General features: G+C 44.6%; 1 protein-coding gene across 5 annotated transcripts in view; it reads left to right on the top strand.

Moving 5' to 3' along the window:
• The window catches only part of ARHGEF3 (Rho guanine nucleotide exchange factor 3), a 311,757-nt gene that overhangs the window by 226,125 nt on the left and 61,105 nt on the right, over positions 1 to 24,527 (top strand). The window contains exon 1 of one of the 5 annotated variants that reach the window (XM_067754835.1): positions 17,483 to 17,726. The exons of the other annotated variants lie outside the window; for them this stretch is intronic. Within the exon in view, the coding sequence (XP_067610936.1) occupies positions 17,631 to 17,726 (96 nt within the window). The 5' untranslated portion in view covers positions 17,483 to 17,630. Of the gene's footprint in view, positions 1 to 17,482; positions 17,727 to 24,527 lie in introns of those variants that run through there. 5 annotated transcript variants of the gene reach the window in all.

Genomic DNA, 24,527 nt, shown 5'->3' with positions numbered 1-24,527 from the left:
AATTCACACACGTAGGACTATTAGGCCAAGATGTTTGCATATTTATACTGTTCTTGGTATATATTGACATCTCTTGATATTCCGGTTGTTTTTTACTGTCATCAACAATTCTATGCCATGCAGCATGGCCAAAAAAAAAGGGGGGGGACTTCCCTGGTGGCGCAGTGGTTAAGAATCCGCCTGTCAATGCAGGGAACATGGGTTTGATCCCTGGTCCGGGAAGATCCCATGTGCCGCAGAGCAACTAAGCCTATGCGCCACAACTACTGAGCCTGCGCTCTAAAGCCCGTGAGCCACAACTGCTGAGCCCATGTGCCACAACTACTGAAGCCCGCGCGCCTAGACCCCGTGCTCTGCAACAAGAGAAGCCACCCCAATGAGAAGCCCTCGCACAGCAACGAAGAGTAGCCCCTGCTCGCTGCAACTAGAGAAAGCCCGCACGCAGCAATGAAGACCCAACACAGCCAAAAATAAATAATTAATTAATTTAAAAAAGAAAAAAAGATCTAGGGACTTCCCTGGTGGTCTAGTGGTTAAGACTCCACACTCCCAATGCAGGGGCACGGGTTTGAATGCTGGTCAGAGAACTAAAATCCCACATCGGAGAGCTAAGATCCCACATGCTGCATGGTGAGGCCAAAAAAACAAAAAACAAACAAAAAAACAATTCTAAGTGTACCATTTTCACTGTACCCTTACCTGCACTGGAAACTATAATTTTATAAGTTGGGCAATTTAGTATGTTAAACATGATACCTTGTGATCTGCCCACTTTGTAAAAGTAGAGAGAATAGTATAATTAGTACCTCCACTCACCCGGCATCCAGCATCCACAATGGTTAACGTCTCCCCTGTGTTTTTAGAAATACTTTAAGCAAACCTCAGTCATCGTATCACTTCACGCATCAGGATTTCGGTATACAGCTCTACCTGATGAGGACATTTTATTTTTTTACATAACCACCACACTTTATCACACTTAACAAGACTAACAAGAATTCCGTAATATCAATATTAAATCCAAACTCAAATTTCTCCAAATTCAGATTTGTCTTTGGGGCTTCATCTTAGGTGATACTAAGGAATTCTTGTTAATTTGTCTCAAACAGGTCCTTGTTCAGTTGGCCTGTTTGAATCAGGATCCCAACATGTTCCACCCATTTCTTATGGTTGATATTCTGTAAAACTTGCCCTCCCTCTCTTTTCCCCCATGCTATTGATTTGTTGAAGAATCCAGGTCATTTGTCTTGTGGACTGTATTCTATCCTGGATTCTGGGATTGCTTTCTCATGGTCTGGCTTAACTTTTTCCTCTATCCTCCTGTTTCCTGTAAACTGGTGCATAGATCTGGAGGTTTGATAAGTATCTCACTTAATTTTAATGGGGTGTTTTGAGGGGACAACACATCATTACAGTCCTTCCCTGTGTAGAGTCTTGTGCAATTGACCAGATACCGATGGTTACTGGCCTCTCCTGGCAGTAGGAGAGCAAGCAGCACAAAGATTCTATTGACCATTATAGTAGTAGGAAGAAATTGAATATAAAATGAGTGATTATATTAGCTTAAAAATACTCCAGATGTAGTTAGTCATTGCTCTGGAAGTCATTCTGTCTTTGTTCCAGTGCCCTAAGAGCAGTTCCAGAGGTAGGTGTGGACAGGCCCTGCCCTCCAGGAGTTCTAGGTAGGAAGATAATCAGAAAAGTTACATGGCTGTAGACTGGTAAGTAATTTCAAAAATTGGTACCTGGCAGAACATGGTTAATGCATGGTAGTAATAAGAGTTGTTGAACTCAAGAGAAGAAGCCATCTCCTGTGGGCTGGGTTGATCTGGGAAGATTTCTCAAAGGAAAAACTTGATTGAGGAGCTGTATAATAGGTGATATTTGAGAAGGCTGCCAAGGAGGAGGGAGGCGCTATTCTGGACATGAGTTCAAAGATACACAAAACTTTTTAAATGTCAGCCAATCGATCCACTCATGTTAATGGCCTTTGGTATCTATCTTCTGAACCTTTTTCTTTCTTTTGTTCTTTAATTTATTCAACAAATATTTATGGAGCATTAATTATGTGCCAGTCTTTTTTGTGGCATGGGAACATGGCTCATGAGGCAACCTAATTTCATGAAAGACACATGAGCTGGGAGTCAGAAGACCTGAATTACTCTGAAATCCTGTTTTTAGAATAAAAATACTGAAAGAACTCCTTGAGGTTTTCGTTACCCCTAATATCACCAGATGGAGACTTTGGCAGGTCTGGCCGAGGTTGTAGCACACTGTCATCTTTCCTGGGAAGAAAAGACTCTTCTATTTGAATGCAAAAAAAAAATATATATATATATATATATATAATTTTTTGTTCTCTTTCTTTCTTGTGGAAGCACTTTATCCTTTGAGCTCTAAAGCTAAGCTGGAAACTCATGAAACAATATTTGTCACTACCCTGGGCAAGGATACAAATGAAAACAAGAATTCTTTAGGTCCCAGAACAGCTCAGCTCACCTTTGTTCAGATTCCAAGCGTGTGGGATGCAGGCTGGGAAGGTTTACCTGTGGTTATCCTGCTGGAAAATGTGGGCTTATTCGCATGAAAAAGCATTGATCTTGAGATTGAAAATGGCTTATGGGGAGTGGGTGCCTGAGAACCAAAGAAAGACATTGTTAACATTTTTGACATAGTCATACATCTTCTGCAGCAGCTCAACTTCTATCAATTTGATCCAGGTCTGTTTTCCTTTAAACTCAATCTACCAGCACCTGTGGAGTGCTTGCTGTGTGCAATAGTGGTCGTTTCAAGAGGAGGGATTTAGCTTCCATCCTCATGATGTCCACAGCTCCCTCCACCCCAAAGCACCCCAAATAAGCTTACAGGCTAGGTATGTACACTGGTTGCTGTGCAAACACAGCTTCAAGGTGAACCCCCCCACCCCCTCTGTCTCCCCCATGGTTCCCTTTCTCTTTCCCTATCACTTAATATTCTGTAGAATTTCTGAATTTTCAAGATGAATGAAAATTGAAGAGTCACCCAGTTCTGCATTTGCTAACAAATGTATTCCACTCCTTCCCCCAACCAGGATACCAGCACAGAGGGTCAGCTCACGTCTTGGCTCTTTTATCCCTAACCTCCTGGGTATAAAATGTAAGTGGTTAATGGTCCACACAACTTGGATTGAAAAACTCGAATCCAGTATATTCTGTTTGATCAAAACAGGATCCAGGGAAGTTAAACGATTTGTCCATAGCTGCGGGGAGTCGGTGGGTAAACAGTGACTGAAACCCAAGGCCACTTGAGCCCACACACATGTCCTACCTATAAAGCCACCTGTCCATGTTGTGGACAGAGACTGCTGACCTGTGAATCTGGGCACACTGAGGAGGGGGTACCGCTGTGTGGTTAAGACCATCAGTGTTCTGGGCAGACTGAATTATGGTGTGGCTATTTAGCAGCTGTGTGACCTTGAGCAAGTTACTTAACCTTTCTGAGCCTCTATGCCCTCATCTATAAAACAGGGGAAGCACCCTCTTCAGCAAGTTGTGATGATTCAGTAAGGTAATGCATGGCACGTGCTTGTCACAGGCCTGGCAATAGAGCTAATGGCAACCTAACTATTTTCTAGCATTTCAGCGTTCACATGTCAATACCCCCAAATCACAATGGATCCTTTTTCTATCCCAAGTTAACTCAAACCTGTCCACCTTACTCCATTTTTGGAAAGAACATCCAATACAGAATTTTTGCTCTGGGGATGTGGCAAATGTGTACTCTGCTCTTAGAAATGATTTAAACATCTTTGTTTCATCATGGTCTTTTCGATTGGTTGATTGGTTCCTGGGCTTTGAGGAGATTCTTTCTTCCTCCAGACTCACCTCCCAGCTCTCTTTGGGACCATAATAAACCTAGCTACTGTTCATGAAATTACTACTATATGTGAACCCCTTACCTGCCTTCTCTCTAATCTTCACCTCTACCCTTTGCAGTGGGTAGTATTATGTTCTAATTGCAGATCAGGGCACTGAGGCTGTGAGAGATTAACTTGCTTGGTTGTTTGTTTTAGATATTTTGGTGGTTCTCCGTTGTTGGAAGATGCAGGAACACACTTGTGTGACCTACAGTTGTCTGGATGTAAAAAGATTACATCTAAGATGACTCTAGCACTTAGGATTTATAAGCATCAGGGACCTGATTGACCATTTAACCCATTATTGACCAGAAGGGGAAACTAGCGAGCAAAGAAGTCACCACACTTGATTAAACTCAGTGAAGGAGTCCAAGGCTAAGATCTGAACCCAGGTCTCCTGACTCTTGTTTGATGTTCTTTTAATCATATCATATAGGCTTATATCCTTGACCCTTAGTAGCATCATTGTCTGTATCAAGACACCTGCTAAGTTGCAAATGGTCTGCAGATAATTAATGTTCCCAGTCATATGTGGAACTGCAGGTTCTGGAAGCAGAGTACTTGCATTTGAACCCAGCTCTGGCACTTACCAGCTCTGTGACTTTGGGCAAGTTATCAGTAGTTGAACTCCCTGTACCTCAGTTGGATTGGATTATTGTGAGGATTACCTGAGATACATCATGGAAAGTCAAAGGACGGTGCCTGGCAGAGAGCCAACCACTAGACTTCATCAGCTATGGTGGTCATTTGTCGAGCGCCTGTCACTTGCTAGGCATCTTTTGGCGCTGGAGATACGACACTGAACAAGAGAGTCATTTCTTGCCTGTATGGAGCTCACAGTCAAGTGAGAGACACAGATGTTCAAGAATAATAAAGCTTATGATTCGTTGAGTAATTCTAGTTCCATTTGTTATTTATAGGGCACTGTTTTTAAAAGTTGCTGCAATGTATCTTTGTCTTTAGTTCTGATTTTTTTTTTTTTTTTTTTTTTGTGGTATGCGGGCCTCTCACTGTTGTGGCCTCTCCCTTTGCGGAGCACAGGCTCCGGACGCACAGGCTCAGCGGCCATGGCTTACGGGCCCAGCCGCTCCGCGGCATATGGGATCTTCCCGGACCAGGGCACGAACCTGTGTCCCCTGCATCAGCAGGCGGACTCTCGACCACTGCGCCACCAGGGAAGCCCATTTAGTTCTGATTTTTTATAAAGGTGTGACATCAATGAAAATATTTTACATCAGAAGTTTGGCCAGGGGTGCACACAGCTCTCAGCCTTGAGAAGCCTCTGGTTCTAGCATCATGCCAGCAGCCGTCTGTGTGTTGCATCCAGAACAGAGCTGGCTGAGGTCCTGCTACTTCGATGTAAACAGCCTACCCGAAGGGCAGAGAGGAAGTTATGACTGGGGAAAATCCACAAGGCAGCAAGACTTGGTCACTGAAGGAACAGACAGCTCTCATAGTCATAACAGGCCTGTAGGAAGAGGACACAGTAGGAACCAAATGTTGTCATACAGATAACATAGGCACCATGCAGCCAAGTACCTATTTTTAAGTGACAGTGGTATATTTTAGGCCAGTTCCTTCCCATTTGTAGACTAGCTCCATCTTCCTTTCAGTTTCTTTGCTGATAGTTGATCTAACCTCTGTTTCAACCTTGTTTCCTTGGCCATTTAATAATTTTTTAAAAACCTGTATTCCTCATTGCATTTCCTGACAAATGAGGACATTGAATTAACTTTCTGATGAGCCCTTATAAAATATTACCATACTGGGGACTTCTCTGGTGGTCCAGTGGTTAAGAGTCCGTGCTTCCAATGCAGGGGGCACAGGTTCGATCCCTGGTAGGGGAGCTAAGATCCCACATGCCGCGCGGTATGGCCAAAAATAAAATTACCATGCTGAACTAACCCAAAATGTGGGCTGCCTGCACCAAACATGCTGATTTTAGAAAAGGATACTGGGACTTCACTGGTGGTGCAGTGGTTAAGAATCCACCTGCCAGTGCAGGGGACATGGGTTCGAGCCCTGGTCCAGGAAGATCGCACATGCCACAGAGCAACTAAGCCCATGCGCCACAACTACTGAGCTCGCATGCCACAACCACTAAAGACCACATGCCTAGAGCCCGCACACCGCAACAAAGAGTAGCCCCGGCTCGCTGCAACAAGAGAAAACCCGCGAGCGCAGCAATGAAGACCCAACGCAGCCAAAAAATAAATAAATAAATAAATTTAGACAAGGATGCTTTCATCAGTAAGTTATATTATCATTTTTATATTCTTCCCTGAAATAAAATGGCATAAATTTGAGACAATACTTCATATACAGCTCAGTCTTTGTTGTTTTATAGGATCACAGAAGATGAGCATTTATTTTTATTTTATTCTTATTTATTTATTTATTTATTTATTTATTTATTTATTTATTTATTTATTTTTGGCTGCATTAGGTCTTCGTTGCTGCGTGCGGGCTTTCTCTAGTTGCGGTGAACGGGGGCTACTCTTCGTTGCAGTGCACGGGCTTCTCATTGCGGTGGCTTCTCTTGTTGCAGAGCACGGGCTCTAAGCACGTGGGCTTCAGTAGTTGTGCCACACGGGCTCAGCAGTTGTGGCTTGCGGGCTCTAGAACGCAGTCTCAGTAGTTGTGGCGCACGGGCTTAGTTGCTCCGCAGCATGTGAGGTCCTCCCGGACCAGGGCTTGAACCCGTGTTCCCTGTATTGGCAGGCGGATTCTTAACCACTGCACCACCAGGGAAGCCCCGAGCATTTATTTTTAAATTGCCTTATTTTACAGTTCAAGAAACTGTACCTCAGAGAGTTTAATAGACTTGCCCAAGGTCACACAGCAAATTTAGTGGTAGAACGAGGATTGGATCCCATGTCTTCAAATTTAGGTCATTTCACTCTTCACTGTGCCGCTTCTTTTATACATGTCCAGTAGTTAAATCAGTATTTGAAATCCTGGTTTAAATTAAAGAATTAACCCCTTTGGAGGCAAGGGGGGTGGAAAAGATCCCCAAATTCCATCTTTTCCTCTCTGTTTCATTGATAAAAGAGGGAGTAAGATGATTTGTATACCAGAAAGGTTAATAACAATATGGATTATGCGCTTACCTTGTGCCTAGATTGCTGACACATGCATTATCTCATTAAACTATTCATATGTTTTATCTCATTAAAGCCTTGAAACTCTCATATCCCCCATTTTACAGCCAATTAAACTGAGGTTTGGCATGGTTACATAAAGTGTCCAAAGTCATATCGTCAGCAAGTGGAAACCTTGGTATTTGCATTCAGGCCTCTTACTCTAGAGCTTGTATTCTCTTGTGTTCTCCCAGGGACTGAAGGATGGGGTGTTGAATATTCCATAAAGTTTTACTGTAGAACGAGGGTGGAAGGGAAATATCTTATTCTTCAAAAATTAATGTCACAAGGCAATGCATTTGTAATGATCAGTTTACTGGAGCAGTCGGTAGGAATTTTTTTCCTTCACTTTGAAATTTTGCACTTTCCATGTTAAAAGTTTCTCTAGGAAATGAAAATTAATTTGGGGGAAGGAAGCCTCTGTTATTCCTGCTTCCAGCTGGGGCAGATGCTTGGCCTCCTCTGGGCAGGTAGGAGGGGAACACTGGCCTCTCTCTGCTGAGCTCGTAAACTGGAGAAGTGTCTAAATTCAGGAATGATGCCAGGTGGGGTGGGGGCAAGGCAGGGAGGAAAGGGATGTGGTGTTTGGAGCCCATAACTCAGGAAACATGATGGCACCTAATTTCAGAGTGGCATGAGGCAAGCGTTTAGGAAAAGAATAATGAGCTATTGTTGTGGGCTTTTTTCTTTAATGGGTGGGTTGTTTTTATAAAGTTTTATGAACAGGAAACTGAAGCAAAATGCTGATCCCTTTGGTTTTTGAGCTCTGCCAGCATCATTTTCATTTTTATTTTTGACTGTTGGTGACAGGCACTTCCTTTAACATTTCTGAGGGTGAAGTGTAATGAGACACCCCAAACTGCCTTTTCTAACAACAGCAGAATCCAGATGAAGAGTAGTAGTTTCAGATCTTCTCGATAATGCCGTGAGACAAGAAAAGATCACCCCTAACCCAGGGAGAAAGATGACTCTTTCAGAAACCAAGGCAGGCTGTAAAATGTTTTCCCTTTAAAAGCGTTCTAGAAAATTTGCCCAACTGGTGGAAAACCTCTAACATGCATTAAAATGGGTCTTGCTGTGGCAAAGAAAATACAGATCAAATTCCCCTGCTGCTCTGAATCATAAATACTCAGCCTCCCCACCTATTGTTTTCCCTGGAAGATGACTTCATCTTAAAGGTGGTCTTATCTGTTGTGCATTTTGGATGCACCGAACCAAGGTTTCAGGCATCTGGCTGCCAACTTCAGAGATTTTAAAAGCTGTTTTGTTCCTGCAGGGCATTTATTCATTGCTTACCTTATAAAAGTTATGTCTTGCTGCATTTTCCTGGCACCAGAGCAATCCTTGTACCTACCCATTGCATATGGTTTTTCTGAGCCTGCAGGCAGCACTGGGTTATTAAAGTTCAAGGAGGAAGCCACATGATGTTGGCTTTACAATTTTAATTCTCTCTTACCTTCTTCCCTCCCTTCCTCCCACTCCCTGACAGATGAGTTTTGTTCACTACGTACTGTGTTGAAACCAGAGTGAGCTCTCAAAGCACCTCTTGTAAGACTCCAGGTGAGGAGGCCCAGACGGGAGAGCATGACCTTCCCTTGGTCAGCCAGCAGAGAAGCCAGCAGAGAAGTTTCCTTCCTCTCCCCTGGCTTCCTTGGCTAAAAAGTTTTTGAGTCCATAATTTCACATCAACCTGGCAACAGTAGACCAGCACCATGTTTGATCTTGCAGAAACACCAGGCAAAATCTCCCCTTCTCCTTAAAAGTCAGCCACCCAGGGCCCAGCTCAAGAGAACAAAGTTTCTATATTAATAGCACTAGGTATGAGCATGGCAAATTGAAAAGAAAAAAAAAATTATAGAGTTTAACCTGGAATCAAAAACTAGAGAAGGAAAAGGAAGACAGTGCCTCTAGAGGGAAGGAAAAGGGAAGATGAGCTTGTTACAAGGAGTCTTAGAAAACAAACTATTTGACATCTCTTTGCCACCAGAGTTTCAATCTCCCTGGCAAGTCTACCTTGTTCAGAAATGAGTGTAAATTGCTGAGTGTGTTTAAAAAGCTGGAGGAAACTGAAAACTCTCAGTAATATCCAACAGGGCCCCATAGCCTTACACTGCAGGAGCCATCTCGAAAGGTGGTTTCAGTGAGTTTGGGACTCTTCAAGAAGCTTATTAAGGGACTCATGCTCCTTTTCAAGATTTCTTTTAACAGCCCACTGTGGTATTCTGCATTTACTTTCTTGGTCCCATCTCAGAAACTTTAAATAGATGATGTTCCTCGTTGCAAAAATTCTCTGAATTTACCACCTCTGTGACATGATCTTTGATTAGTGCCATTTCAATATGATTTTCACTTCAACAAATATGGATCCTTCTACCATGTGCCAGCATGATAGAAGGAGCTGGAGCCACTGTGGTGATTGAGATAGTTATGGTCCCTGTGCCCTTGTAGGTGGAGACACACGGAGTCAGTCATTATGAGCGGGGTGAGTATTATTAGGGAAAAACAGGTACTCCGCACTGTGTGGTTACAAAGTAAGGGTTCCCCTTGCCTGCGGATTGAGGACAGTCTTGGAGGAGAGGAATTAGCCAGGGAGCCATCTGGTTGATGGTTCTTGTCATGCCAAAGAATTAAATGATCATACAGGAATAAAAGTAGGTGAACTAGAGGCTGGTGCTTTTCTTCAGCCTTCCGTTGCCAAGGCTTTTGGTTCAGTCAGAATTGCAGGCATCTGAGACCTGTGTTTGCTGAGCTTGGGTTTGGATGTGAGATGGAAAAATTCAGACACAGCAGAAGCTCCTGTAACTCGGTTCACTTAACCAACACCCTCCACCCCTCTGTAGTATTATGGGATGCCCACGGCACAAGGAACACTTTCAGCTAATTGGCTGCGCTCTACCACACAGCAGCCGACTTGGCTCCCACCAGATGAGTGAGACAGAGGCTTGCCAGGAGTCCCAGAGTCTGTTTGTGCTGGTTGAACTCGTTCTGTAATTAAGGTCTTCTGCTCACGCCACCCTCCCCTCCCCACCCCCACCAAAGCCCCAGGTATTTTTCAAGTAAACATCTCAAGCCAACCGCCCTCCTCCCATTCTCTACTGCTGGAGCTAATTTTTTAGAAACTTAAATGCAGTCATGCCCCCTGGCTATGAAGATAAGCATGTTTTTAATTGGAACTTTGGATACCAGATTGTAAATGAAAGTCCCAAGAGCCAGAACACATCTCCTTGTGGGTGGCTTAGTTGGTAGTTTACTGGGAACGTGGACTTGCATTATTTTTCATTGTATCCCTGATGCACCCATGTTTTTGGCAGGCTGTCCAGCACGTAATACTTCCTTAGTACTGCCTGAGCAAATAAGCAGCTCTCTGTGCCTATTCTGGATTGTGATGCTACAACCAATGGGCTAATTACCCCTGGACACCTCTGGCCTGAGGATCTGGGGTTCCAGTGTCTCCGGAAGGGCGGGGGCCCAGGTTCATTATTGGGCTTGCTGATAATTCTCACACTTTACTACTCAAACAATGTGCTTTGAGGGTGTTTATCAAAAATACACATGTCTGGAGTCCGCTGCTGAAGATTCCAAATCAGCAGACCCAAAGTGGGGCCCAGTGATGTGGATTTGATAAGCTTCTCAGTTGATTTCACTGCAGGTGGTCTCTGGAATTATTGTCCCTAAATTCACACGACTCATATTTCTATAAATGTGTAGGTTTTCCAATCCTGGCCAGAAGATGTGAATAGTGCTATATTTCATTGTTATGCACATTCCCCCACATTTTAACGTCTCTGGAATTGGGATGTATCCTACAATTGATCACGTGTTATAACTTAATTGGCCACATTTTTTTCTTTCTTGGTTGTACATAAAAATAATAGCACATATTACAGTCTTTGGCATCTTAGGTTTGATGAAATATGGCACTTTGATTGCTGAGTTTGTAGTTGATGGAAGAGAAAACACTTCCACTATCCAAAGCTAGAATTTACACATTTTAGATTCCAGTTTCTCCATGCAGTGGTTAGTATAAAAACCCTACATGATGCATACATTAGCTATAGTCTGAAGGGAATAAATAGTTTTGGAGTATAACAAATTTATTAAATTTTTGGTCCAAAAATATGAAATACTCTCAAACAAATGCAGACTCCCCATAAAGTTCAAAGTGTACAGAAGGTTCTAAAGGTTGGCTCAAATTCTGTAAGCAAAGCAAGCCTGCTGATAGTAATCAGCTCAAATTGGAGAAAGTCAGGATTCTTATTGCAAAATCTTCAGTGAAGACAGGTTTCTGATTGCACAGGCTATGCTATGTATCAAAAACACAGTAAACTGTACACTTTGGGGGTTTTATTTCATCACTGAGTTTGCATTTCTGCCCCCCAAAACAATTAAATGTGGTGGTAAAGTTTGTCCTGGGAAAAACCAAGCTTTGAAACATTTCTTCCCCCTCCCCAAGTTCTTCTTAAAGTATTATCTGTCATTGCAACTTTCATTTTCACTGGCCTTTTGAGGTACATTTTCATATCTGAAACAATTTAAGATGATATTCTGTCCCCCTCCCCACTTACTCCCATGTTCTTCTTTATTCTCTTGTCCTTTCATGCTTTATGAAATCTGTTATTCAGTTAAGGGTCAGGTATGGGCATGAAGGAAAGATTTTAGGCATGTCAATATTCTGAGGCTTCTTGGCACTGAAGCATTTTTTTCGTTGCTTCACTATGCCTAAACTGACATTTGACATCAATCAGTGATCAAGGTCTAAAGCGAAAATATTCTTGAAGTCAAAACCAACAGATTGTCCTGGCTCTGATGCCATATTTCAGCTCTACCCTTTAATGCATGGTTTCTCAACTGTGGCATTATAAGCATTTTGGACCTGTTAATTCTTTGGTGTGGGGGGCTGTCCTGTGCATTATAGGATGTTTACCAGGATCCTGGCCCTCTACCCGTTAGGTGCCACTAGCACCGTCCCCCGGTGACAATCAAAAATATCTAGACATTGCCAAATGTCACCTAGGGGACAAAATCGCCCCCAGTTGGGAATCACTGCTATAATGATTGTACCTGTCTGTGGTATATCAGGGCATGACACATATCATTCTTTGTATTTAAACATAAAATCTTGATTGTTTTTGGATTATAGCTAATAAGTCACAGGATTAGCTCAATACTGGGAGAAAGAGATGCTATCACCTAACTGGTTTTTCAGACTTGTTTCAGAAAATGAGATCTATAAGAGAAGGCAAGAATGAAGTCTTCCAGCTTTAGAAGATCCAGGTATATATTTTCATAAATCTAACCTAGAGCCAGTGGACATCTCCCCAGGCAGAGGGAGAGCTTTAGATGATTTTAGGTATTGTCAGTGCTTTATCTGCGCCATTTTTACCTGTCTGGCAGTAAACCACAGTCCTGATCTCTCAGAATTCACTGCCAGAACTTCTTCAGGCTTTTAACTCCCCTCTCCCATCAAGATTGAAGTTGCAGAAAGGAAAGGGAGCTTGGTCATTAGCTGGGAATGTCACCTAAATAGAAGGGGAGGGGAGGGGGGTTAGTACACACATGTCCAACATGTACCTACACGACCGTGTCAGATTAGCAGGGGTAGACAAGATAGCTCCAGATGCCAGGGAAGCAGATGGAGGTGCATTGTGTTTGAAGTCTAGGCTTTAGGGCATCAACTACTGTCACTTGCACTCCTTCTGCAAATACATACCTCACAGCAGAGGTTATAGGTGAAAGGCCATATTTTAAACTCAACCATATTTCTCGAGCAGGTGCGCCTCACACACCTTTCTGGCAGAGAGATTCAGGAATGGGTGGAGATACTAAGAATATTGCTGTCAGAACAAAGCATTGTCCCGTTGGCTGAGAAGACTGTCACAACCACTTTGATTTCTGAAGTTTTAGCCTCATGCTGGGCCTGTTCTGCTCACAGCCATGGCAGTGGGATTGGATGGTCTCCCAGTCGTGCCTGGCAGTCTGTCTAAAAGGAGCTAACAGCCCGAGCTAGGCTTGTGGGTGGAAGCCCACCACCCCATCAGCAGCACAAATGAGCCCTGCTCAGCCCAGGCGAGAACACAGGCTCTGCTCTTGGCACCGTTCCTGGAAATGCAGAACAGGCTTCTTTATTCCAGTCTCCAGGCTTCTGGCTAGCGAGAAACACTGCCCGGCTCTGAAGCGTTTTATAGGATCATAACGAGTTGTGCCGAAGGCGAGTTCTGAAAGGCACTTTGTGCCATGGCTTTGAGTGAAGCTGACTGTTAGGGCAGTGTTGTTCTTAAGCCCATAAACACACACACAGGCAGGATGGGGAATGCTGGGCTCCTGGGGCTGCTCAGCTCGGCAGCATTGCAGAGTTGGACTGACTTCTCTCCACTCTGATACCAGCTTCAGGGCTGTGCTTGGGAGCCCTCCTGTAGAGCAGCCTGCTTTCTTTTTTTTTTTTTTTTAACATCTTTATTGGGGTATAATTGCTTTACAATGGTGTGTTAGTTTCTGCTTTATAACAAAGTGAATCAGTTATACATATACAATGTTCCCATCTCTTCCCTCTTGCGTCTCCCTCCCTCCCACCCTCCCTATCCCACCCCTCCAGGCAGTCACAAAGCACTGAGTCGATATCCCTGTGCCATGCGGCTGCTTCCCACTAGCTCACCTTACGTTTGTTAGTGTATATATGTCCATGCCTCTCTCTCTCGCCCTATCACAGCTCACCCTTCCCCCTCCCCATATCCTCAAGTCCGTTCTCTAGTAGGTCTGTGTCTTTATTCCTGTCTTACCCCTAGGTTCTTCATGACACTTTTTTTTCTTAAATTCCATATATATGTGTTAGCATATGGTATTTGTCTTTCTCTTTCTGACTTCACTCTGTATGACAGACTCTAGGTCTATCCACCTCATTACAAATAGCTCAATTTCGTTTCTTTTTATGGCTGAGTAATATTCCATTGTATATATGTGCCACATCTTCTTTATCCATTCATCCGATGATGGGCACTTAGGTTGTTTCCATCTCCGGGCTATTGTAAATAGAGCTGCAATGAACATTTTGGTACATGACTCTTTCTGAATTTTGGTTTTCTCAGGGTATATGCCCAGTAGTGGGATTGCTGGGTCATATGGTAGTTCTATTTGTAGTTTTTTAAGGAACCTCCATACTGTTCTCCATAGTGGCAAGCAGCCTGCTTTCTGACCAAGTCTTTGACCATGGACACCCCTGGTTGGAATCCTATGCAGATTGCCCAAATCTGCTAATGTTGGAGTAGCACATCACACACAAGGGAGGTTCTGAAAGTGGATATTGCATGGAGTCAAAAATACCCTTGAAAATCCTTTAAATGTCTCAAGGACCACATACATGGCTTGTGTATACCCAAAATTGCAGGTTTCAGTTTACAGGCCTTATTGTATGAAAAATATATGTCTTTAAACATCAGAATCTTATTCACCGTGGTGAGACGTTCAAGCTATGAGAGGCTTGGAAGCATCAGACCACCCAAAGGAACTCCAGATTCCCATCTTCCCTTTTGCACTCATTTGGGGCTTATGCCTTTTTTTTTTTCCCCCAGCACAATTTAAATTGTTACTGGCCATTAGCAATCTCTCTCTCTTCCTCTTCCTCTTCCTCTCTCTCTGCCTAGCATACATACTGGGAAAGACATGAGTTTGCTGCACATATATTGTGCCATGTATATTGACTGATTTTTATGGTTCCGTCTTTTGAAGAGGGGCAAAAAAATGTTTAAGAGCAAGTGGATATGGCAGCCTTTCCATCAACCGATATGACTCTTCTTTGCTCTACGATATTTGTACTTGAGGTTAAAGTTCCCTCTCTTGCGTAGGGTTTATTTATTACTACAGTGGACTTACATATGCCAGACTTCGTGCTTGGTCCGGAGAATCCTGCAGTGAGTAGCCTAGTCCCAGGGCTGGCATAGTTTACCAGGGTCACTCTCTTCTTCACCAAGTGCTGGATGTACACTTCCCAACTGGAGGTCAAGGCCGAGTGAGCTCCAACAGGGATCAAAGCCCGTCCATGAAGGGACTGTTACTGACCAGAGCCGCCTAATTGGGGTGGTGGGCCTGTGGGGGCCCGAGGAGCAGGCGGAGGCAGGGAATGAGGGGCAAGCTCCAGGTGCTTCAGCTCAAATCCTCGGCAGCCAGAGGAGCCCTGTGTGAGGCCTTTGGTGGCAAAGTTAATCAGGGGCTGCTTTGGTTGGTTGCCCTTGGAGGTGGGATTCCCCTCACTCCCCACCGCAAGCTTGGCCAGACTTGCAGTGAGCATCTGTGTAAGCTCTCCATCAGCACAGTTCAAGCTAAAAGGACAAAGTTGTGTTCAGGAGTACAGGTAGGAAAAAAACAAGTGGTCCTGAGCCGCTCTTTCCCACCCCAAACCTCTTTTTCAACTACTTCCTTCCCACTGCTTTAGGGTGTATATTTGAGGGAAAAAATTCAGATGCTCTCTTCAGTGTCAGCTGGAACTCACTCATTCAGGAGCTTCCTTTACATGGTTGGCAAGAGTGAGGCTGGCAGAACTGGACCAGATTCTCTCTGCTTCTGAAGGCAGTTTGTCCACACTAGCTGGGCAGGAAAGCCGGCGAATTTAGTGCCAGCGTGTGGGTTTTCATCCCCAAGGCAGGGATGAAAGGGCTGTATATCGTGAGGTTTCCTGCCTGGAAAGTAGGAACTGCTGGATTCTGGCCTCGGCTGGAGCAGAGAACACTGAAACAGAGACTAGATATTTCCATTCCCACTACCTCCTGCATACCTAAGAAGTCAAAAGGAAAGACATCATCTCCCTAGACCCCCACCTGCTGTGGCCATGACTTTGACAGGAGGGGGAAAAAATTCAACACTGCAGTCTACAAAATAACTGTTGAGATAATGCTCATTTTAATATTTTAAAAATTAATTTCTAATTTCCCAACACATGGATATGTTTTTCATATAAAATATTTAAGAACATGTTAGCTATAATATGAAGGCTCCTTTGCCCACTACTTTTAATTCCCTTGGAACTGATTGCCTCCTTTCAGCCCTGTAAAAACTTGCTGTGGATCCTTCCAGATGGTTTTCAATGGTATTTACCTACATTTCTCTATAGAAAATATAGAGAAATTTGTAGATGTGGGGTTTTTTTTTAACACAAATGGGAAAATATATGGTATTCTTTTTTAAAAATATTTATTTATGGCTGCATTGGGTTTTCGTTGCTGCACGCAGACTTTTCTCTAGTTGTGGCGAGCGGGGGCTACTCTTCGTTGCGGTGCGCAGGCTTCTCATTGCGGTGGCTTCTTTTGTGTGGAGCATGGGCCCCAGGTGCACAGGCTTCCGTAGTTGTGGCACGCGGGCTCAGTAGTTGTGGCTCACAGGCTCTAGAGTACAGGCGCAGTAGTTGTGGTGCACGGGCTTAGTTGCTCCGCGGCATGTGGGATCTTCCCGGACCAGGACTCGAACCCATGTCTCCTGCATTGGCAGGCGGATTCTTAACCACTGCACCACCAGGGAAGCCCTATGGTATCCATTTGTAGATGTGATTTTTTTTTTTAACACAAATGGTATTATACTGTGCTTACTCTGCAATTATTTTTTAACTGAACCTAATACATTTGAGATCTTTCCATGCCACACCCACAGACCCATCTTCTTTTTGACTGCAGCTGCGTGGTGTTCCATAGTGATAAGAATTTACCTAAGCACTCCCCATTGGTGGATATTACAGTTGTTTCCAATTTGGGTTTGTTTTTTACTGTTCCAGACAGGGCTGCAGGGAATGATCTTATAATTGCCTATTGGGCATTTGCAATGTGTTTCTCCAGTAAGGCGTGGTAGTGCCGGCTCATCACTGCTTTATCTTGACACCCCCTGTCAGATTCCTCTTCTAAGTGGCAGGCAGCCTCTTACCAGCCTCTTCATACTTAAAAATGGGCGCAGAAGCGCTTCCCTGGTGGCGCAGTGGTTGAGAGTCCGCCTGCCGATGCAGGGGACGCGGGTTCGTGCCCCGGTCCGGGAGGATCCCACATGCCGCGGAGCGGCTGGGCCCGTGAGCCATGGTTTAAAAAAAAATGTATGGGGAGAGACTGGCTAGGAATAAGGCAAGACAGAATACTGCTTCTTCATGTGGGTTTTTAAAACTCTTACTTTCCCTCAAGGCCGCTTGCCTCCGCCCGGCTTCGCCCTAACCTCCGTTCTACCCGCCGCCTCTTCCACCCCAAGTGTGCCGCGGAGCCCAACTGGAGCTGCCACTGGGCTGGGTGGCCCCGAGCCGAGGGCCCGCGGGAGGAAGGGTCCAGCCGCCGTATACCGCCGCGGCTCGGGAGGGGGCTTCAGCGAGGTGGCACCTGGGAGCTCCCTGGAGCTCCCTGCAGGGCCCCGCCCACTCCCCCAGCCTAGACGGGCGGGCGGGCTTGGTCTAAGCTCCGCCCCCTTTTAGCCGGAGCGTCAGAGTCAGGCCGAGCTAGGCTAGAAGCCGGCTGTCAGTCTCCGTGTAGCCGCTGCAGCCGCCCGGCACCGTGGAGCTGGGACCCCCTTTCGCCTGGGAGTTTTGTGGTCGCATCGGGTCAGCGGTGACATCCCAACGGGCAGGCCCGGCAGCTGCCATGGTAGCCAAGGATTACCCCTTCTACCTCACGGTCAAGAGAGCGAACTGCAGCTTGGAAGTACCCCCGGCCAGCAGTCCAGCCAAGGACTCCGAGGTAGGGCCTCCACCTGGACCTTTCCGGGTCCGTCTTTCTCTCCGTCTCTTACTCTCTCTGCTCCCTCCCTGTGTCACTGTCTCTCTGTTTCCATCTCTCACTCTGTGCATTCCTCTTCCTCTCTCTCCATCTCTCATACACTCTTTCTGTCTCTCTGTCTCCCTGTCTCCATCTCTAACTCTGTCTCTGTCTCTCTGCCTCCCTTCCACCCCCTCTATGGATCAAGAGAGCGCCACCTCCTCTGTCCCCATCTCTCTTCCTCCCAGCCTGAGGGCAGCAGCCTCTTTGCCCCTGCCTCTCTTTTGCGTCCTGCAGGGCTCTCAGACTGTCGATCCACTCCAAAGAGGGACTTACTGCATCAATGGGCCTGGTCGTCAGGGAAAAGCTACCCTTTTTTTTAAAAAATAAATTTATTTATTTTATTTATTTTATTTTTGGCTGCATTGGGTCTTTGTTGCTGCGAGTGGTCTTTCTGTAGTTGAGGTGAGCAGGGACTACTCTTCCCTGCGGTGCGCAGGCTTCTCATTGCAGTGGCTTCTCTTGTTGGGGAGCTCAGGCTCTAGGCGCGCGGGCCTCAGTAGTTGTGGCACGCGGGTTCGGTAGTTGTGGATCACAGACTCCAGAGCGCAGGCTCAGTAGTTGTGGTGCACAGGCTTAGCTGCTTCGAAGCATGTGGGATCTTCCTGGACCAGGGCTCGAATCCCTATCCCCTGCATTGGCAGGAGGATTCTTAACCACTGCGCCACCACGGAAGTCCAGGGAAAAGTTACCCTTTAAGCACAGGTTTCCTCTTGCAGAGGTTGACTGGGCAAGGGGACATTCTTGTGGACCCCTCAGGACATCTCATCTGTCAGGCTTGGACTTGCAGCTGTTCGGCAGCAAAGACGGATCACAGCACCTCTGCTTGTCATCTGTGGCCAGTGGGTGTCATTCAGTTGGGTGTCTGGGAGCTAAATGAGTAATATGAGTGTCTCCCACATGGATTCTTAAAATGAATTAAACTCCTCCGGGCAGTGGGAAGCCCTCTTGGAACATTGAAAACATTTCTCTTTCTGGTAACTTTCCTGTGCCTTGAGAGTAATGTGAGGGAATCCTCCTGGCTTATGTTTAGTCTGCCTTTTCCTCCTGTGTGTTATATCTCTGGCAGAGAGCTCACTGGCCTTAAAGGTTGGGTTCAGGTGGAGGAGAAAGCGTCCCTCTCTTTCGTTGAGGATGTTGGGGAGTACGGTTGCTTTCATCAGACTGCACCTTTGCTGTGGCTAAGCTGTAGTGGAACCCACAGGACCCAGGTCATCATTTCCGCTGGTGTGTATCTGGGAGATCTCCTCTCTCCCCCACCACGACCAAGAAAGTCTGGAGGCAAGTGTGCATCCGGCCTTGTCACAGTGCTCTTGGGGGTCCACCCACCTGCCACCCTTGGGTCTGCTCAGTTTTGTGCTCTTGGTTCACTGAATTATGTATATTCGGGAGGACAGCATCAAAGATTCATTGCCTCTAACAAGATCTGCTCCAAGCTGACAGGACTCCAGACAGTCTCAGGTTGTAATCAGCTTTCTGTAAGTTGAGTGCAAACTAACTTCTCACCCCCATCCCCATCCCACACCTCAATTCAGTTGTGTATTTTCACAAAGCGTTTTTGTTCCCAGCAGCTGTGGAAGTGTGATGGCCTTAGTGGTGTTTGGACTCTTATTTAAGTTTTGACAGGACAGTACCTGCATAGAATTCAGGTTGTTCAGGCTTGGAATGGATATATGATTTTTCAGTGGGAACTTCATAATTTAATGAATGTGGGAGCAGTGAAGCTAGTGTCCCCTCAGACTCCTTTTGGAAGGAAACAAGGCATAACCTAGCTTAATGAATAAATTGAATTGGGTCAAAGAAAAGAATACTGAGAATAGCTCTGGACTCTAACTAGTCCCTTCCTGCTGTCACTTAGTCCTGTATTTTTGTGTAGTTTGGCTAAAGGCTTAGGTATAAAACCCATCTGCTTAATCTTTTCTTATTCTTGTTCTTAGAATATAAATATATCTGTATATCACAAATGTGGTAAGAAAAATGTATCACCAGATGTCAGATATCAATTTTCTGCATGGTAGCTGAATCCAGATTTAAAAATGTGACTTATTTTCCTTTCATGGGGAGGTTCTGGTGTGAGAGTAAGGGTGGGAGAGGAACAGTTTCCAAAATAGTTGGTAAATATTTTTCAGGTATCACTATTTAGGATTTGTTTCCCCTACTGTTTAAATCAGAGTAGGAATATCTCTTTTGCTCTATACTCCTCGAATAATCAGAGGGGTCCAGTCCAGTACATCTCCTAGCCTCATTAATCTGGCATATCGATTCCTGATAATGGCGATAGGCAAAGTTGGAAAAAGAAACTTAAGTGATTTGGGGGGCTCGTTTTCTGTTTCGTTACCAGTTCAAAAGACAGCCAGCCCTTGTAGGCCTCACTTCTCCATCAGCAGTTAACTAAAATCATATTTTCTACCAGCAGGTGTCGTCAGCATTTGTAAGTGTTTAAAAAGCAGCATACACTAGTTGGCCTTTTGAAAAACATGATTATATACTTGTTTATAAGCTAGGCATCAACGGTGAATTCCTATGAGAGTAGTTTTTTAAGACCATTTTCCTTGCAGGAAGAATGTGGTTATGCTAAAAAGAAGGATTGGCCTATCCAACGTCCTTTTTGACCTTCAAAGGTAGTTGAAGCAAAGCACCTGTGCCCTTTAACTCGTAATGGCTGTTCCTTTAGAATTTGCTATGAGGAGGACAGTGGGCACAGCACTGCATGGGCAAGTGCCTTCTAGCATTTGTTCCTGTCCCTGCAGCAAGCGTGCAGGGCAAGACTCATGGGGAAGGGGCGGGTGTCGCTGATGTGCGTTTGATGCCATCCACTTGAGCAAAAATGTGCAACAATAAACATTCTTTTGAAAGCACATCATAACAAAATTTCTACTTGGGATTTAAATGATCTGTAAATTTTTAAATCTCAATGATAGTTTTCAGTGATAGAAAAAACTGATATATGTTAATTTTTTATTTTCTTTAAATTATCTTTTAAATATTAAAATTATTCTACATGGATTATGACATTAATACAATAAGGCTCCTTAATGTAGTATTTCTTATGACACAGGTATATGAGTTGGGTTGCAGATGTTTAATTTTGATGCCATAACCAGCTAGATCCTTCTAGCTCTAATCATTAACTACAAAATCTAAGGAGCTTAGTTCATCTTAGTCCATAGCACTAGACTTTCACAGAGAAGCATAGTATCATGTGGACATCATTAAGCTTGTTTCTTCTGATTCATGGATGCAGCTTTGCTCAACTGATCTGTTTTTATATTTATTGGGTACTTACTACTCATGCCAGGAGGAACTGCTTCTTTTAGGCATATTATGTGCTCTGAACACCTGATCAAGTCACTCAAAGAAAAGCTGTCAGTGCTAACGAATTACACTGATTCCAAGTTAAAAGTCACTATTTTCCCATGGTGAGGTTTGCTTTCATAAAAAGAAGACTCAGAGGCTTCCCTGGTGGCACAGTGGTTTAAGAATCCACCTGCCAATGCAGGGGACACGGGTTCAAGCCCTGATCCGGGAAGATCCCACATGTCGCGGAGCAACTAAACCCATGCGTCACAACTACTTGAGCCTGTGCTCTAGAGCCTGCGAGCCACAACTACTGAGTCTGCGTGCCACAACTACTGAAGCCCATGCACCTAGAGCCCGTGCTCCGCAACAAGAGAAGCCACTGCAATGAGAAGCCGGCACCACGACAAAGAGTAGCCCCTGCTCGCCATGACTAGAGAAAGCCTGTGCATAGCAACGAACACCCGATGCAGCCAAAAATAAATAAATCTATTTAAAAAAAAAAAAAAGAAGAAGGATCAAATGAGCGTATATGTTGGCTAAGGATGCTGGAGCCTTGTGAGAAGGTTTTAAGAGTTTAGGGTCCATTTAATGAAAACACAAAGTGGTGATTCTGTTATTTCTAAGAATTTCTAAGAATTTTTGGACAATTTGATGGACAGCTTACTTTTGTTTTTAAGATTCACTATCTCAGATGTTGGTCAAGATTAGGCCAGATTTAGTTAGTGGTATTTGTAGTCATTGCTTTTGTCTCTCTTGTATATGTCTCTGACATGTCTTTGTATAAGTTCTAACTTTGACTCAACCAGTAGCCTTATGCGGAGACTTGGAATGACCTAAAAAATGATGGAATTCTTTTTCTAAGTACCACACCTAGTGTGTCACTTGAGAACCCAACAATGTTGTAAGGTTAACATAAAGCATGTATTATTCTCCCCACTTTATGAATAAGGATACTTTATGATAAGGATATGAGGGGAAGTGACTTGCAGAAGGCCACTAAGAAAATCAGCAGCTGAGCCACGACCCAATGCCAGGTTTCCTGGTGGATTTAGTCCAGTGTTTAATACCAGTGTACCTTGTGGCATCTAAGGATGTTTACCTCTGTGAAGAAAAAGGTGGGGGGGTATATGCAAAACAACAGACAGGTAAAATGCTTTTAAGATATTTTCTTTTAAATATGTAATCGTGAGCCCTTTATTAACTGAGGAGGTACCTTTCAAGCTTCAGTTCTAAAGGGCAAGGTGAACTCTATGCCCCGCCATAGTTTATGCCCCAGTCAGTCCACACGTGTATTTGAAATATATGCACCTGGAGCTGTGTTCGTTACATGCCAGCTGGAGAGCTAAAGGGGTCAGCTGGTTTCTAGTAATTTATACATTTCTTGGAATTTGTATCATATAGTGTTGAACTGACCATATGTACAATCAACTACATGGAAATAGGTTAGAATCTTGGGGTTTCATCAGGTGATTAAATAGACTCCGTGAATCATGTGGCTTCAGATGTTGCTGGATGGGGAGCCACATGGATGGTAGAGGGCTATCACTTGCTGATAGGATCTGAATATCTGGTTCTGAGGCTTGTTCAGTTGGATCAGTATCTTAGGGCTCTTGGTCCTCCAGGATGCACATGAACTAGGAATAGGTTTATTAGAGAAAAGTATGTTGACATGTGTACATTTGAGGCTGTTCAGGGCATCAACTCTGGAATGAGACTGCCCAGGTCCCAATGCCATCTCCACTACCTGCTAGTGATATATATAGCCTTGGACAATCTACTGTGCTTTTCTCTAAGCCCCAGTTTCCTCAGTGGTACAGTGGGCATGACGGTGGCTCTCCCATAATGAGATGATTCATGTACAGTGATTAGCACATAGTGAGTGCTCAGGAAATATCATCATCATCAAGACCTCTGTATCTCAAAAAGATTCCTAAAACAATTTTAAGAAATATGATCACCATCCTAATTCCTGGAATGCTGTTTATGCACATCAGTGCAACAGGGGCCTTACTCTAAGTCCCCAATCATCCTTATAGTAATCCTTTGAGGTTGGCATAACTGCCCTTTATTGTAGAAGAAACTGAGGCTCAGAGCTGGTTAGTGGCCTCTCCAGGATGGCTGAGCCGGTAGATGGAGGAGCCAGTATTCACACCCCAGTCTAACCCTGAAGTCTGTACTTTCCCAACCACATCACGTTGCCCCTAAATGACTAAATCACTGGTCTCCTCACCACATAACACATGAAGGGTGAACCCGCCTGCTGGAGCAAATTGCCTCATGGTCAAAGGCCCATGTTTTCCTGAGTGTCTGGATAGGAGACCCACCATTAGCGCTGTAGCAGCCACTTCACAGAATGGCTGTGACCCACAGCAGTGAGGTTTGCAAGCCTTTGTTTGGGAGGGCTCTGGTAACTTCCGTCTTGTGTTTCTCAAGACCAAGCAGCTCGTCTTTGGCAGAATTCCGCATGCTCAGCGCTATGGAGGTGACCCTGTTAGTTCTGTGATTAGTCATCTGGCTTATCTACGTTAACTACCAGCCTTCCACATAAACCAGTAACTGGAAGCCCCTGCTGCCATCTGGATATTTGCAAATTGTGTCATTTTCTCAAGACACTCTGTGATTGCCTATAAAATCCTGGACCGGTGCCACTGTTTTCTTAACTGAATTAAAATAAATTACTGATCATATCCTAATTTTGCAAAGTCCTATGTACATGTAATCGTTACTAATGGTGTGTGCGTATCTGGAAGGGCTCCTTCATTTGTGATGTGTGCACGCAGTTGTCTTCTGTAATTTGTCAGCTCTGGTAATGGGTACAGGTCTCACATAAAATGCGGAAATGGCTGTGATTGTATGGCCGTTTATCCTCGTTGCGTTGGCTCATGGACTATCAGGACTACAGGCCAGTGGTTTCTAACGCCTTCCGTCTCTTATGACTTGACACCGGTTGTTAGCTGAGAAGAGGCTATGGCACAAATTAATCAAGAAAGGCTTCCAGGGCTTCCCTGGTGGCGCAGTGGTTGAGAGTCCGCCTGCCGATGCAGGGGACACGGGTTCGTGCCCTGGTCCAGGAAGATCCCACATGCCGCGGAGTGGCTGGGCCCGTGAGCCATGGCCGCTGAGCCTGCGCGTCCGGAGCCTGTTGCTCCACAACGGGAGAGGCCACAACAGTGAGAGGCCCGCATAACGCAAAAAAAAAAAAAAAAAAAAAAAAAAAAAGGAAAGGCTTCCAAACCTTTGGCTGGAAAAGGAGTGGGTCTTTTTAAGTCTAGAAACACTTGTGCCTGGACCTTCTGTGTTTGGGCCATTGTGTCCTTTTGCAAGAAGGCAGCTGATTATTAGTAAATTAATTGGAGCTGAACCAGAAACCTTAACAGTAAGTTCACTAGACTTTTTTTTTTTTTCTTTCTTTTTCTGGCTCTT

Source organism: Pseudorca crassidens, chromosome 10 (genome assembly GCF_039906515.1).
Source record: "Pseudorca crassidens isolate mPseCra1 chromosome 10, mPseCra1.hap1, whole genome shotgun sequence".
Lineage (NCBI taxonomy): Eukaryota > Metazoa > Chordata > Mammalia > Artiodactyla > Delphinidae > Pseudorca > Pseudorca crassidens.
Note: the sequence above shows the minus strand (reverse complement) of the source record. Positions and strands in the feature narration are given on the sequence as shown.